This window comes from Gymnogyps californianus, chromosome 8, assembly GCF_018139145.2.
Source record: "Gymnogyps californianus isolate 813 chromosome 8, ASM1813914v2, whole genome shotgun sequence".
Classification (NCBI taxonomy): domain Eukaryota; kingdom Metazoa; phylum Chordata; class Aves; order Accipitriformes; family Cathartidae; genus Gymnogyps; species Gymnogyps californianus.
Window position 1 is genome coordinate 17,629,695 of NC_059478.1, and position 16,662 is coordinate 17,646,356.

The following is a 16,662-nucleotide window of genomic DNA, read 5'->3' on the forward strand; positions in this document are numbered from 1 at the left end:
TTGTAAACAGTGCCTGCTGTGGCAGCAGATTTAAGCACAACCCTAAGTACCCTGTGCAAGAACTTGGACAGGGACCACAACAAACTTGAAGTTATAGGAAAGAAACTAAGCAATGCAGGAGCTCACCACCCTTTCCTCAGCAGGGTTACATTCCCTGGGATTTCTAGGAAACAATTTGATAACAGGAACACTGTCCAATGGGGAATGGCAGATGGACACCAGGATTATTATGCTAAATAATTATCCCCTAACAGGCCTCTAGCATCAGGTATTATAAACAAGATGCAAGAAAATGTAACTGGTTAAAATAAAACAATCTTTTTAAAAGTATCTTTTTCTTTATACCTGTTTATAAATTATAGTCAAGTGTTATTTCCTTTTCTAGAAGTTTGTTTATCCTTACAATGAGAACGTACTAGTCATCTATGACCTCAATTTTTAACATGTTGCTATGAATTTGACTAATAGCTAGTAGCAATAAGTTTTTGGTACTAAATGTACATTTGGTGAAAAAACATTCCTTTGAACAGGTCTATGCTTGCTGTCTTTCAGTTTTACCCAGTATGTCCGTGTTCTTACACTAGGAGAAAAAGAAAAAAATGTGCCCCAAATGGAGATGATTTTCTTTCTTTTGTTTTGCAATTTATCTTTGTTGTAAAGTGAAGTCATCAGCATCTTTGCAAACGAAGCAGCCTTTTTGTTCACACATCCAGATTCCCAGGTGTAGGCATATGTAACTTCAGTTCAAGAATCTGACCTGTTAGTTTGGCTGTTTGCCTATTCTGTAAAGCAGCAAGCTGACTTCATGGGATTAGGACATGAAGTTGTGACTTTAGAGGACCTCAGCTATCTATAATTTTTCCAAAACTTGCACTAAGATGAGCAAAGTTTAACTAACCCAGGTCAGCACAGGCAAATACTAAAGCATAGATTGTTTTTCTTTAGGCTTCAATGAGACCAATTTAACCATAAAAGACAGCTCCTCTACCCCCTGAAAAAGAGCAATGTATTTATGTACTGTAATATAATTTAGTTTGATGACAACCAGCAAAAATAAGCTACTATTATAACTTTAGGCTCTCTTCAAGAGACGCCCATTTACTTGAGAAAAGGTCATTAGCGTTCTGGTACTTTCACATTTCCATAGAGAAGCTTGTCGATGACAAAGTGTTGCTGATTGACTTGAAACCCAGAACCTAAAATTCCACTTAACAAGGGTAACAGGTAAAAGCCTATTAGTGAGTGTATACACTAAATAACATACACTCATGATACATATTTAAAAGCTAAAATATTCTTGGAAACAAGATAAGACAAAGCTGTAATAAAGAGTCTTGAACACAACTTTAGGAAACAACTGTATCTTATTCATTGATAGAGTTCAATGTCAATAATAAGCTCCATAAAAGGAATTAAAATACTTGCAACCATAAGGTGCAACAGATGAAATTCTATTTTCAATACGAAATATTATGCTTAAAAAAACCCAACCACACATCCAAACACATAATAATTTATCCTCAATTTATATATAAATAGCTAATTTTCTCTTGATCTTTTAACAAAGTGCCCTTACACCCTCTGGAGAATTATTTGACATCTCAGTTTTCGTAACAAAAGCTTACAGGCACTGAGGGACTTTGTTTGGGAAGAGCTCTAACCATTCTAAAATGTCTCTTGAGATCCCTCTAGTGCGCTTCCCAGCAGTGGTGATTGAATAAAATGCTGCCCAAAGGAGGCTGAACTGCAAGTGTTCCTTTAAAAACCAATGGAGCTGAAAATCGTTGTTCTTAGTTCACCACACGCTCTTTTAGCCTTCTTCAGCTGAGCTCTACTACAGCCATGTGTTTTATCTCCTGTCCTCTTTGGCAAGTTCTTCAGCCTGAAATATTTCCAGTACAAAAAGCAGGAAAGAGTGCTAGCATTTGTCAGTGCTCCCTCCATAGTCATTAGGCATTTTAACCACGTTAACAAAGAAAGTAATGTTTAAATTTCTATACCCTGCAAACATAAATACCGTTTAAAATTTAGCCCAGGTCCCGCTACCAAAGCATTCAACCTAAAATCAGAGAGACTACTCATATTAAGTAAATTTAAACCTACGTACAGAACTGGAGATTCAAACCTATGCCTTCATCTTAATATCCATGAGCTAGCTTTTGTGTGTCAACAGACCCTTCTGAATCAGAAATGCAAGGAGAAAGGGCCCAAAGGTTTTTATTGCTTCACTATTTCCTGTATTTTTATATTATTTTACTATCAGTGACAATAAAACTCCATTTATTTTGAGAGAGAGAGAGAGAGAAAGGCACTTACAAATTCTTGTGTAGTGCCTACAATTGTCTGCAACCATCCCCTGCCCAAAATGCTGAATTTCTAAGGAATTTATCTGGAACCTTCACAGTAAGAGAGCCCCAAGAACTTGCTACCATTACCTTCAACTTACTTCCTAACAAAAAAGACTTAAAAATAAACTCACGAAGTGTTATCTGAGGGATCAGAAATAGATCGGGAAGACTTTTAAGATATGATAAAGTATTGCTACATGAGCCGGGTATTGGGATCAAAGTCCAAATTAATTAATTTGGTTCCATTCTGTAAATCCACAAATGTATATATGTATGTTTTTAGAAGTCCATTTTGGCTTCAAGGCTCCTTTGCTATAAACCACTTTTAAAACTTCATATTCAGGCCATATTGTCTTTGAATAGCAAAAATGATTTAAAATAGAAGTTCTGCTTTTGAGAACCTCCAGGACTTCTTACATAATCAAAAATAGATTGAAAGAGACCAAATGTAGTTTTTCCAGTTCTATCAATCCATAAGCTAAAGTGACTATTAAGCATTTAGGCTGCAGAGCAACAAAACTGCTTTAAGACACAAAGATCTTATTCAAATAGTAGGTGTATATATACAGTATGTACATGCTGCTCCAGCATAACCAAAAATATCTTCCCTGGTTTCAGTGTTGTTGTTAAAATAAAAGGTTAATCACAACTTAAAAGAGTGCAACTACAGAATCAAGTTCAAACCACTAACAAGTCTTTTAAATAAAAGAGATCATGCACAGAGTCACCAGAGAGGAAAAGAGTATCTTCCATAGTAAGAAATCCCGCATATAGAGATCTGTGTTTTAGTGGCGTCCTTCCAGACATCAGATAAATTGTAAGGAATCAGGTAGAGCTGGGTTTCTATTCACCAAAGCCTAGATTCCTTGTGGCAAACGCCACATGAATGAGTTTTGGAAAATTTACATGTAAACCTCATGCAGGTTGGGGATGTGGGGGGGGAAGTTTCAAGAGTGACAACGTACACGAGTTAGCAACTGTTGTTGCTCCTTTTCCTGACAATACTTCAAGATGCAGGACATGATCTAGGTCCAAGTTATGAGAGTTGTGTCCCAAAGAAAATCTAAAAACGTTCAGAGAAGTTACCACCATTCTGTTTTCCCTCCTTCTTTATCCCAGTGTTTCCAAATACTGTCTTTAGTACTTCTGACTGAAGCAGAAGCTTCATCTGTGGGGAGAAAGTGCCCACTAGATCTACTTCCCCTTGCAATCAGGAACAAGACAGGTCAAACTGGACCTTCTTCCTGGCTCTGGAAGTTAGTGGTAACAATTATTAATCACATTAAAACCATTTAGCTCGGCTGTAGGGAGCCAGAGCAAAAGAAAGCGACAGATCTCAGAAACTCACGCTTAATAGGAGGTGACGAGGTAGCAGAACCTTTAAAAGACTCACCATCATCCTCCAGAGACCACTGGCCTAGTTTTTAAAAATCTGCAAATACTCCTGGTGACCTAGCCACTGTCAGGAGCAGGGAAAGGGTTGACTTGTTAGTCCACAGGGAACGTGACATTACCTACATGAACACACAGCTAGAAAAGAGCAAATCTGCAATGCGGCCCTCTCTGTGCCCAAATCACAAATCATTCAACAGCATGTTTAATTAATCAATCAAGAAGAATCTCTAAATAAAGACCAATACTCACCGAAAAGTTTTGACAAGATTTTTTAGCTCTGTGTAAACATCACCTGGAGTAATCTGAAGAGGGCCCAAAACTGCAGGTAATCTAGAAGGCAAAAGATACATTTTCCTCTTTCTCATTTCTTCTCAAGTAGGACTTCCACCAAAGCTCATGAAAGTTAATAAAAAGAGATTGACTTTGTGCAGCAGATCAGGCCTGTAGTTTACATTTCAGATTCCTCTGAGCGGTGTTTGGGCAACACCTTCACTTTACAACAGCTTGTTTTTAAAAATAAGAAGCTCTAGTTCAGTGTGGATGCGAAGAAGAAATTAAATACAGTTTTACATGCATACTCTTATTAACTTCACATTTCAGTTCTGACAAGACATTCTTACCAAAAAAATCAAAGTGTTTACATTATGAAGATGAGAATTCCAGGCCTCATAAATGTTTCAAATATTTATATTTCCTTGGTTCAAAAATAACAATACAAAAGGAAACAACATGTCTAAATGAGGTTTGCACAGAGAATAGATCTGCTAACCTCAGACTCACAGAGATGCAACAGAAGTAACATTCCACCACAAGCCTGACAGTTGGAATCAAGGTGATAGGAGGGTAATCAGAAAATTTCAAAAGAAAGAAAAAGACAGATTGCCTCCCTACTTGACTGTGCATAAAAACTGATACAGCGCACAACAAACCGCACATACTGTTTAACTAGTTGTCGGTATCCCCAAATGCTGGAAATAACATGCATTGGTTTTCACATTTAGGATGAAACTTTTGCCTTTGTTTACTTGTTTAATAGTTAATATCCTCTTGCATTTGAATATCGAGTTATTTACATTTATATGCATATATGTGCATGGTGCATCAATATTGCTGGAAGAATCAAGATTTCTGTTCTCCTTTACATCATTGCATGTTTTACAAAAACTGAACACAGGACTGTTATGATGCTGGGCATATTCACATTCCCACTGACATCATCTGAACGCACCAAGAAATCATTGCTTTATCACAATGGAAATTGTCCCTCTTACTTGAGTGTGACAGGATTACTGCATCACCTCATGAAATTTAAAATCATCAACTAAAGAAGGGGATAGTCAAGAATAAAACCTTTGAAGAAACTAAGAAATAAAACATTCTGTCTTTCTTATCGTCTATTCATGGAGTACCAGCTTTTAATTTCAACAGAAATTTTGCTAGAAGCTGAAAATGACTGACAAGCTTGTGGAAAAATTTGAAGGAGCAGAGAAACTGCTTTACCGTACAGTAGTAGTTGTTGGAATCTATGTGACATTGACACTTACAGAAAGATCAGATAGCCACCTTTCTTGCAGCATGGTTTGATTCCATGTTTGTGGCTGTCCACACTTGTTGCAGGTAGAGAGAAACAGACGGAGGTTTTTTGGGGGGAGTTTTGGTTGTGGGTTTAGTTAAAAAACAGATTCTGCAAAATCTAGTTTGGCTAGCTAACACAAACTACAACCATAGAAAAGCAAAATTCCCGTAAGAAAAACACCACAATCATAGCCTTCAAACACTCATTTATCTGCATTGCCCTGACAATGGGAGTATTTTCAAGGTCCTCTCAACTTTGACAATTTAATAATTTTAACAGCTACAGCAGAGATGCCTTCATCTCTTTTCTGGGACTCCAAAGCCCTTTTATGTATGTGAAAAAGGTCTGGTGTTTGGTAAGTTTTAAGACTTAACTCTGAGGGCCTTTAATGGTTGTAGCTAGAGGCATACTGATACCAACCTTCCAAACATGGGACTAGAAACTCTTTTAGTAAGACCTTCGCTTAAACTATTAAGAGGTCTGAAAACACCGCTTCCTTCTGTGTAGATTTGTTTACCAGTAACAGTATGCTTAATGTACAGGACAAATATTTGCACTCCTCCCAATCAACTTCAAGTTTTTCAGTTTAGACTTGAGCAGTTGGTATATACAGCTATTTAAATATTTCATATTTTATGTCCATCAGAATCTGCTTTTAGACAACTTACAACAATCTAAATAGTTTAGATTATTTCCAGATAACTGAGGGAAAGGAGGATGATAAATGAAGAGTTTGCTGTGGAACTTTCTTTTTTTTTGAAGCACATATTCTCATTTTAAGCTCCATGTGTTATACCAACATTTAGATCCAAAAACCATAGAAGTTTTCAGTGTAATGGCACAATTGCGTTGACTTCTGTGAACTACTGAAGAGTGGGAACATGCTGTCATGCCAGCCTGGAATGCTGTCAACTACAAGCTCCAACGCTTGTAGGAAGGGACAAGTTTCTTCTAGGGAGGACCTTAGTAGTGAGATTCTGACATCCACCTCACCAGGCTGTGCAAACTGACATCTGCAACTGTACCGCAGATGACTGTCTCAGAAATAAGTAAGTTCTTTAGGGCAATAATGGGTTTAAGTTATGACTAAGGCCACCTAGAAAAAGCCAGAATGTCCTTGCACAGTGTGTTTGTTCCTTAAAATGATGATGAATGAGCACCAACTTCAGCTTGACTTTTACCAAAGTAAAGGATACTTACGCTTTTCTCAGTTTTTCAAGGACGATTCGCTTTCTAATCTGCATTTGTGCATTTGAATCAACAAGTGGGAAGGCGAGATCTTCCTGTTGATCATCCTGTATTAGACAAAAAACTTTAACAGCTATAACCTAGTATTTAATTAAAGTCAATGCATCAAAATAATCAGTTTATCAATAAATGTTTAAACATAAGAAAACTCTTATCTCTGAGCAGAAAAAAAACCCCAGCCAGTAGTTTCTTAATGGACAGAAGCTTGCTTAATCTGACCCAACATACAGTGTGCAACTAACCTACTTTTCCCCTTCCCTATGCTAGATACTTATCCACTTATGATGACAGAAACAAAGAGCTTGTAATAATTCTTTGACGGCAGGCTTTATACAGCCTTGACACTATTCCACTGGACACTTACTTTGTCTTTGCTTGGATGTTCCTCTGCTTGTGCATGTGTCACTGCTTCTTCAGCCAAGATGCACTTTCCTTTATAGAACTCTTTTACTCGGAGCTCTAGGAACTCCGTTTCTTCTTTTAACTTTTCGTAACTAGGCACAGGCTTAACTATTCCACCTGGGCCTGTGAAAGGTAAAGAATAGTTCAAACTGTTTTCAGACTCCCATATAGCAACAGTGTTAAGATCATCAGCTGTATCTAAGTCATCCTCGTCAAGTTCTTCATTCTCCTGGCTGACAGATGATACGCACTCAGATGAATACAAAGAAGTATAGTTTGGGCCATAGAGAAATTTTAAAGTTTCCTCAGTTCTCCATTCCATAAGTGTTTGCTTAAGCACTTCTAATAAACTGCCTCTGGAATTAACTGCACGCCTCATTTCAGGTTTTTTATGTTCTTTTGAGTTAGCTAGTGTTCTTTTAAGATGTTCTGCCCCTCTTTTGCTCACACCTAGAAAAACTATCTGTGAACCACAGGTATTTTCATAGTTTTCTGAAGCACTTGATTTCCCTAGAGTAGTATTTTTTGAAGGCGTTGCAGTTATTTTATTATGAACAGAGCAAGCATGCATTTCTTCCTGAGCATCTAATTTACAATTAGATAGTCGTTCAGTGGCTTTTACCACATCTGAGTCTTCAGTTTTAGGGCTGGAATAGACTTTCTGAGAATGCTTCTTTTTGAGGATGCTGTTTCTGTGCAATTGCTGTGCAAAATTGGCTGAACTTGACTGACTTCCTGGTAGGACAGAAGAAACAAATTCTTGTTCGGTATCACTACTGCTGTCACTGGCTGTGTCATGAGAACCAGATTCACATGGATTTGAAGATATCCTAGGATTTTCAATGTCAGATGCTTTAATTACTTCATCACGTAGTTTCACCTCTTCTCCAGACTGTCCGCTGTAACAGAAAACACAAGCCACCAATGAAATAAGAAATGGGTGTTAGCTGTAATAGCTTTTCATTCTCGTGTAAGAAAGATAAATAAAGCATTTTTCCCATATAGCAGAAGTGTACTTTTTTGCTTTAAGAATCATAGCTGCTCTTCTAAAAGTCTTCTTGAACTCAGAGAGTTGTAATGTTCTGCAATCAAGATGACAAGTACAGACACTATTTAGAGAAGTGAGTTCTCAGTTGCTTATTGGCAGTTAGAAAAGAATAGTAAACAAGATATTATTAAGGACAACAGAATAATGTCAGACTTAGCACAATGAATAGTGCAGTTTTAAAAAGAAGATAGGCATCTTAACATATATAGGTATATAGTACCCTAAAATCAGGGGGAGAGCAGAGCTGTTTTTAGCATATGTAAGTTTGCCACCTAATGGCCATGTGTTGCAAAAGAAAACAAACAAAAAGTCACACAGCAAGGTACAGAGAGATGACAGAGTAGCATGATCTCATTTTAGTCAATACAGATGTTTTAGATTAAGAAGTACAGAAGCTTTCATCACATATAATTGGTATCATTTTCTTTATAAAGAATAGATGGTATAAAATATGCAAAGTACAAACAGTGTATTTGTTTCAGATTTCAACAGGCTCAATTAAGACATACAGGCCAAGAGCAGCTGTACACTAAATCATACAGATCAAATATGCCATTTTAGAATCACAAAGGAAAAAACTAAACAAGACAAACAATCCTTTCTGTAAGTTCTAATAACGTCTTTTCTGTAACATAGGAAAGCAAAGATTCCCCTTTCACCTGATATGATGCTAATATTTCTAATTATAAGTGCATATAACAAAAAAAATTATTGTTCAGTGTACCTCTGTCCCTCCTTCAGCAGCTCTATGTCTGGTGGTCTGCAAAAAGAACATACAGAATGAAGATTTTCCTGCTAAATCAATGCTCTTGAAATACACATTAATACATAAAATACATAGTTGAGGTTGGAAGGGATGTCTGAGGATCTTCTAGTCCAACACCCTATGTTCAAAGCAGGGTTAGTGAGAGCAGGTTTATACATACGTGTTCACAGAGCGTGACTCGTGCCTGCAGCATGATGCTGTTACACTGAACAACATTTAACAGAATCAGCAAGTCACACAAATGTTAGTCAGAAAGGACCTCTGGAAGTCTCTAGTCTGACCTCCTGCTTGTAATGCAATTGTCACCAGCACTAGATTAGGTCAGCCACAAATTAATGAAGCTTAAATCTTGAAAACCTCCAAAGACGGAGATCTCAAAATGTTGCTGAGTATCCTGTTTCATTCCACCATAACCTTAGTGTAATTTTTTTCCCCAGTGTCCAAACCTCAACGATCCATGCAATAATTTGTGGCCATCATCCCTTGTTAAGTTTTCTGCCACCAACCAAGAATAGTTTGGCTCTGTAATCTTTGTAACTTTTTTTCAAGTAGTTGTAGATTGCTTTCAGATCACCCTTTGGTCTCCTCTTCAACAAAGTAAACATGCCAAGATCCTCATAGGTCACAAAGTTCCAACAGTAAAAACAATCCTGGGCCATTTATAGGAAAATGTTCCAAATTAATGCAAAAAAAATGAATATTCAGGATATCTTTACTTAAATTTAAAATTTTACTTCGTTAAAAATTAGGCTATCAAGTTATACTGCTTTAAGAAAATGGAGTTCAAAGGTTTCCAGAAACTCTAAGAAACATTACTAAACAAATTCTGATGGGTTTCTTTCCAAAGCTCTACTTGCAGTTAATCTGTTTCAATTCAGTTATGAGGTAGCACCACAATGTTATTCATTTTATCCAACACTAAATGTTGAAATCCTCACCCACCTGTCCTATGAGTGAACGAAAACCTTTTAAGCATGCACTAAATTCAAGTCAAGGCACTAACACCTCTCAGACAGTATATAAAAAACCCCACAGGTTTAAAAAGATGAAAGCTGCACCACCGATATGAATGAATTGAGTTTGGAAACTAAAGGTGATAACATACAATGATTTAAATTATTAACTCCCTATAACTCTTCTTCAGAGTTTTAAGTGGAGGTTGTAGTCTTTTCTGTCAAAAGAATTTCAGATATCCTAATGTGTAAACATGTATCAGTGTGTGCACATGTATGTGGTTGTGCAAACAGCTATACCTAGCCATGAACTATCTGGGGTTTTGTTTGTTCATTTGTTTTTTTGAAAATACCACCTCCCCCCCACCACCCAGCATAAATAATTAACTACGTCAGGCATATCAGAGCTATACAGTTTCAATCTTAAGCATATCAGAACTATACACTTTCGATCTTAAGCATAAAGGGAGATTTTAGAAATACTTTCTTTAAAGACAGCAAAACAATAGCACAAAAATACTGGTAAACTTACTTAAACATTTAATGAAGAGACTAGTTTTACCTACTAGAATCCCTCAGATCAGATCAAGCTGCTCTAAACCTCTTCTTTCATTGATCAGATATTTCATATGACTGATCTGAACTGTGAAAATGAGCTCACATATATAATTTCAGCTAGTTTCTTTTGTTGAGAACCAGGAGACTATGAAAATTAGTGTCTTGGAGAACAAAAGCTGAATAAATTCAGCTGAACATTCTCTAGGCAAGTATTTATTGTTAAACAGTGACACCCATTGGCTCAATTCATTATTTGCAAGCCTATGCTTCCTAAGCTAGGAACATGGACTGCATCACACTTCCAAAATGTGTATTGCAGTAACAACAGGAAATGGGCAATCTGAAATTTAGATAGGATAAAGAACCTCTTCATGTTATAGTCTGCTTTCAGGTGCAAGCATTCACAGTTTAACCTTAAGACCAATGCCAAGTGCTGTGCTAAAATCAGAAAATCTCATGTAACAGGATAAGATGAATTCATCCTGAACATTATACGGCTTGTAAAAATCCAATCCTAGTAAGTACATTTTAAAGTTAATAGGAGTTGACTATTATTTATGACTCATCTGCCCTCTGAACTAACATGGTCATGTCCACTAAGTAGTCATGAGTACTCCTCAGTCAAGTCAATTATTGTAATCAATATGGCAACAACACTTAAAACGAGCACCATGCTAAGCTAACATGTTAACATCAGTTACCTTTGCTTCAGCTGAATCATTTTGAGGCACTGCAGCTAACTAATTAGCATTGCAGCTTGGATAGAGAAAATAATATTCTCAAAAGGAGCAATGAATGTATAAGATTATACTTACTTTTCTTCTTCTCGCATCCATACTGGACTTTTGGAAATCTGAGCTTCAAAATACTTAGATGCTCTATAGCAAAAGTTGCTACAAAAGCACTGGAAATGAGAGAGAAAGCAAGAAAATATGACTAAAGACAACTTTAATACTCACAGAAAGGTACAAAAGTCATTGTTTTTTATGCCTGTAAAATTAAGTACCAATTCACATTTCTTTTTAAGCCTATGACCAGGTTTTTAATTCACCTGAGAAACCAAACCCATCAAATAGGTCTATCCCATTCCCCACAAGCCACTTTTAGCTGCTTCTTTTTGCCCCACTTTCCTGCTTTTTGCATTTTTCTTTCATATCGAGAAGCAAACCAATGTTGGATTCTACATAACAATAATTAAAAAAAAAACAAAACCCAAAACTGTTCAAAGAGCAATCCCTAACCCATCAAGGTTGTCATACAGTTTAAAAGACATGCAAGAAAATTCAGGTGTTTGATAATGAAAATTTTGGTTAGCAACAGAACTTGGATATTTTGCAATACTTAGAACAACACCTAAATTTTGCAGCATCTTTGAAAAATTAGCTTGCACACTTGCATCAGGGAACAAGACAAAACATCCCACTTCTTCTCGGAGTCTTACCTAGTAGTTTGAGAAAGCAATTCCCAGAATTTTGTGCATCCCAGAGTTGTAACCAGAGGAAAGTAATGTATACTAGCAACACTGAACAAATTTGTTCTAGAACTAGAAACATTTATCCTACAATTTAGCATCTAAGCACCTGTAGGTGATTCCGTATCCTGTGAGCAGGCAAAGACGACTTTTACGCAACCACATGCATGAATATGCTTCAAGAAAGATACAGACTTCGTGAAGAGATAGGTTTTATGTTGAAAAGTCCTCAAAAAAGAACCCTAAAGGTAGTCACACGAAGGAATGCATAAGATGTAACTTGTATTACACTACTGCAAACTTCAGTGAATGAAAAGGATGTGCACTTTGACCCTACTAAAGCTCATTGACTATACTGGAGCAAAATAGAGAACGCTTCTTCACGAATGTCTTCAACAGATCAACTGTACCACATTCAAACTGCTATCCAAGTAAAACTTTCCATGTTATGTTTAAATTTAGAAAAGAAAATAAGTGGGTTTTTGTCTTTCCAAAGAGAGCATCTAGAAACTGAAATGCATGAAAAACTTCATATTCTAACAGTTCATGAAAATGATTTTCATAAGAACCAAACATATTGGCTCTGAATCAAGCCACTATATGAATGCTGTTACAAAATGCATTTCTGATGTTGAGACAAATAAATTTTAGAAATAGACTTGTTACCATACCTTTCTTTCAGTGATATCATAAACTCTGTTCGTTTTTGTTGAAATTCTGTACTTCTGTTTTGGCACCTAAAACAATATGCTTTCATCAGCAAGACTGTTACTTCCATCATGACTTTACAGAAAACTTCATTCTTAATTCACATATTTTAATATGTGTAATATGTTCTAACTGAATTGCATACTACAATCACCTTTTCTCTCAATTCTTTTGATATCGTACCTTCTCAGATGTAAGAATGGCAATTTATCTTTAATCATTTACATTTCACTACCAGTAGAAGACAACTTCAGATCTACAAGAAAGCCAGCACTGAACATAAAAAAATGGAGCTGCCACAGTAGAAACTTTACTCATGTGTAAGTGTTGGGCAATTACAGACAGGTCCTTCTTTAATCCATATCTATTTATATGCACGTGAGACTGTACTGTCAGACACCTCCACCACTACCCAGACAAACCCAGAGAGGAACTTACATAAAATACAATACAGTTTCTGAGTGAACTTCTGTGGGGACATATTAAGTCCAAAACAGTAAAATTTTTTGTACTTGAGTAGATTTTTTTCAGATAGTCAAGTGTACCACAACTGGTATTACATCAGAGGTTATCTAACTGAACCCTGAGTTCTGCTTAAGCTCTGACATACCATACCCAAGTAAGTGTGACTATGATTTTGACACAGGTAACATACATTTTTAGAGCAGATGTATATGCATTCACATAGTAATATCCCTGCATTGTATTATTTTTTCACTTCAATCCTTCTCACAGAGATATGTGGTTATGCTGAAGAAGGAACAAGATTAGAAAGTTTCTGCATGCATAAAGGAAGGCCATAAAGCCGTACCTCATTTATCTTTATTACTGTCAAAGTAGATACTAGTTCTGTCATATACAGTAATGGTTGTCAACTGATCAAATTTTACCTTTTACTTCAGAAGGATTGTACTGAAACAGAATGATACGATGCCTGGCCCATTACTTGACCGTATTTTAATCTATGTTTAATATTGTAAGTTTAAAATTAAAAAGAAAATGCAGGAGAATAAAAATTGTGAAGAGATTCTTATAACAGCATTAACAAAAAGCAACTTACATTTTCCAATTTATTTTGACATAGAGGATAACCACATAGTTTGATGATAGACCGTTCATCAACAATGTCTTTATAGTGAGACGGAGTAATAGATTTTCCCTAAAATGACAAGAAAATAGTTAAACAACAGATACTGGAAAATCTGTCATTTTTTATACTCAAAACATCTCATAAGCAAATAAGTATTTTGAATTTTAAAACAGTTATCTAGTAAGTTTGATAAACAACATTTAGAACCTACACAGTAAAAATGGTAAAAGGGTAAACAGGGAAAGAAAGACATGGGCACTTCCTTTTACCTATACAAGAGCTTCATAATTTTGCCCCTAGTGTGGCACCTATTTTCATAATTTTCCTCTATTTACATGTTTTGTACACCTATTTACCAGCCTATTTACAACCTTAACAGGAGTAATCATCATACCATTCCAGCAAAACTGTGCTGCCAGATAAACTGTGGTGCATCACAGATGATGTGATGTAGACCTAAATTTTTATACTTCATCTATCAGTCCAGAACCAGAGAGGCATAAACAAAGGCTGGGGTAATAAAGTGATGATTCATAAATGTATACAGTCCTGCAAAACTAGAGAACGTTTCACCGCAGAACCCTTGAAAATAAGGCAATCATCATCAGAGCTGACAAGAGAGCAAATAAATGGTTCGTCTACTTTAAACTGCAGCAAATTGTTCCAAGAACTTTAAAAAAAAAAAAAGAGTTGAACACTAAGATACAAAATAGTATAAAGAATTGCAACACCTACAGAATTCAGAAGGAACTCTTCAGTAATGTTCTCTTCCAGGAGTTGTTCAACAATATACAATGCTTTTTTCTCAAATTCAATCTTCTTTCTCATAGCAGCCTCCAGAGCCGCTTTCCTGTAACAGAACAGACACTGAATGACACAAAGGGCAGATTTCCATAAACAATTCTCCAATTCTATCTTTATTTTTTTCTGAAATATGGTAGCTTACATTCTTCTGCATCACACCATGTCGGCCAAAGCAACAAGTAACTGGACTAGTAATTCTGTAATAACCACAAAGGAATTTCCAACCTTGATTTGCTTTATTTCCACCCTGGTCAGGAAAAGCATTGACTCTTATTGCATTGCAATACTTCCATACAAGGTTACCCAACTCTTCTTGCAAGAGAGGGAAACCCAAAACTGGCTGGACAAAGAGCCTGGGACAAACAATTTATGGAGTGTTGCCAGGAGAATGGGAGCTGGATGAGACATGAAGAGTGGGAAGAAAAAAGGACTGGGACAAGACTGAGTGTGAGGGTACAATGTAAAGGAAGGAATAAAACAAACAAATCCCACCACAGTAGATTTCCTGAGCGTTCCTGAGTCTTGCTACTATTCTATTGTCAGCAAATAGCCAGAGAGCAACCGTCTAGGTGTCTCCGATGTCCATTTGACAGCACTTCTCACAGAGGTTGTCAATGTACAGTCATTCTGCTGTCTTAACCGATAGAGGTCTACGCTATTCACCTGGAAGTCCAGCTCTACTACAGAATCAAATGAATATTCAGGTAATTGTCCATGGCAGCAAGTGTTTTTTCCTCTCAAGTCTGGTTTTTAAAGTGAATAAAGAAAAATGGAAGGTATGGAAAGAAATTAAGATGGCAAAAAGCAAGCACTACAGAGTAAGAAAATACAACTGTGGAGGTTAGATTCATAAACTTTTAGCATATCATACAATGCATATATATGCATGCTGTTAGAAATTACATAGCATCACTCCAAGCAAGCCTGCATGATGTTGATGCTGGCGATCTCCTCAAGTTAATCATGATACTCTGAGAAAGCAAAAAAACCATGCAAGGCAGAGAATGCGATTTCAAAGTGAGGCAAAACAACATGAATGCCAGATATTGTTAAGTTAGAAATTATACCTTTCAGCAGCATCTTCATGCTTCAGAGCAGCTGAATGCTTACTTCCTAGAAATCAAATATACAAATGTAGAAATATAGAAATTAGTGTACTTTCTTCCTTTAACAGTGGAAAATACTGGAACCTGAAAAATATTAAAACCTCTAAACTGTAAGCATAATCAAGAACATTGCTTAGAAACTTGCTTTTGGTGGCTGAGAGTGACTTCAGTAAGCTAGTAATCATTCAGCAACTAGTTAGACACGCTTTTTATAAGTGTAAGGAAAGACAGGCCCAACTTTCTTCATACCCTCATTCATCGTGTTTTGTATAGCCAGAAAGCTAAAGGAAAAATAATTCTGACAATAATTTGGTGCCAACCACACTCACCCTGGTTCCCCACTGGCTCTCCAGCCCAGCTTTCCCCCTGCACCCCACTGCTGGCAAACGCTGTCCTTTCCAACTGCGCTACCACTGGATTTTGCTCCAGGCAGGACTCACAACACGGCTTCGACGCCGGCACCCTCACCACAGAGCCGCTTTTGCCGCCCTCCCTGCCTCCCGGTCGCCTCCGCGGACTGCCCCAGGGCTCTGCCCGCCCTGAGCCGGCTACCGACGTGGAGGACTCGGGCAGCTGCTCCCTTAAGACTAGGGCAGCAGGGAGAAAAATAATGGACTGTTACGCTTAAAGCATGAGGACGCAGTTTTCTGACCAGCTGTACGACCGCTGTCACGCGCGGCGCACCTGACGCTCAGAGCGGGGCGGGCTGCCGGCGCTGCAGAAGCCAGGCGCCCAGCCCCCGCGCAGCCTGAGGGGACAGCGGGGCGCTCGGCCCACCGCCCAGGGGCGCCGGCGCCAGCCGCCGCTCGCCAGCCCCGACCACACAGCCTGCCCGGCCCAGCCGAGGCCCGCCGAGCGCGCGGCTTCGTGCCCGCACCGCCGACCGCGGCCGTCCTACCGCCGCTCCCTCCGGTACAGCGAGTTGGGCGAGTCCGCTGTGCCGGCCTGAGAGCACAGGGAGAGCCCAAAGCGCCGGGCGGGGGGACCGCCGCGCGGAGCCTGGAGCCTACCTGCGCGCCGCCGGCTGGACTTCGCCTGCGCGCCGCCCTGCGCCTTCCCGGCCGCCATCATCGTGGCTGCCCGCTCCCTCCCTCTGACCTCTCACCCGGGAGGCGGAGCCGCTGTCGCGGCGTGGCCTGGGCCGGGAGCGGGGAGAAGGCGGTGGCGCGGTCCTGTGGAGCGGGGGCCG

General features: G+C 38.3%; 1 protein-coding gene across 1 annotated transcript in view; it reads right to left on the reverse strand.

Moving 5' to 3' along the window:
• The window catches only part of RPAP2 (RNA polymerase II associated protein 2), a 40,829-nt gene extending 24,275 nt beyond the window's left edge, over window positions 1–16,554 (reverse strand). Inside the window, exons 1-10 of the mRNA XM_050901013.1 lie at window positions 16,484–16,554; window positions 15,435–15,480; window positions 14,299–14,413; window positions 13,534–13,632; window positions 12,437–12,502; window positions 11,110–11,198; window positions 8,742–8,777; window positions 6,932–7,868; window positions 6,520–6,614; window positions 3,993–4,073 (exon numbers count right to left, since the gene is read on the reverse strand). Coding sequence (XP_050756970.1) covers window positions 3,993–4,073; window positions 6,520–6,614; window positions 6,932–7,868; window positions 8,742–8,777; window positions 11,110–11,198; window positions 12,437–12,502; window positions 13,534–13,632; window positions 14,299–14,413; window positions 15,435–15,480; window positions 16,484–16,544 — 1,625 coding nt within the window. The 5' untranslated portion in view covers window positions 16,545–16,554. The remainder of the gene's footprint in view (window positions 1–3,992; window positions 4,074–6,519; window positions 6,615–6,931; window positions 7,869–8,741; window positions 8,778–11,109; window positions 11,199–12,436; window positions 12,503–13,533; window positions 13,633–14,298; window positions 14,414–15,434; window positions 15,481–16,483) is intronic.
• Between the last annotated feature and the right edge of the window lie 108 nt (window positions 16,555–16,662).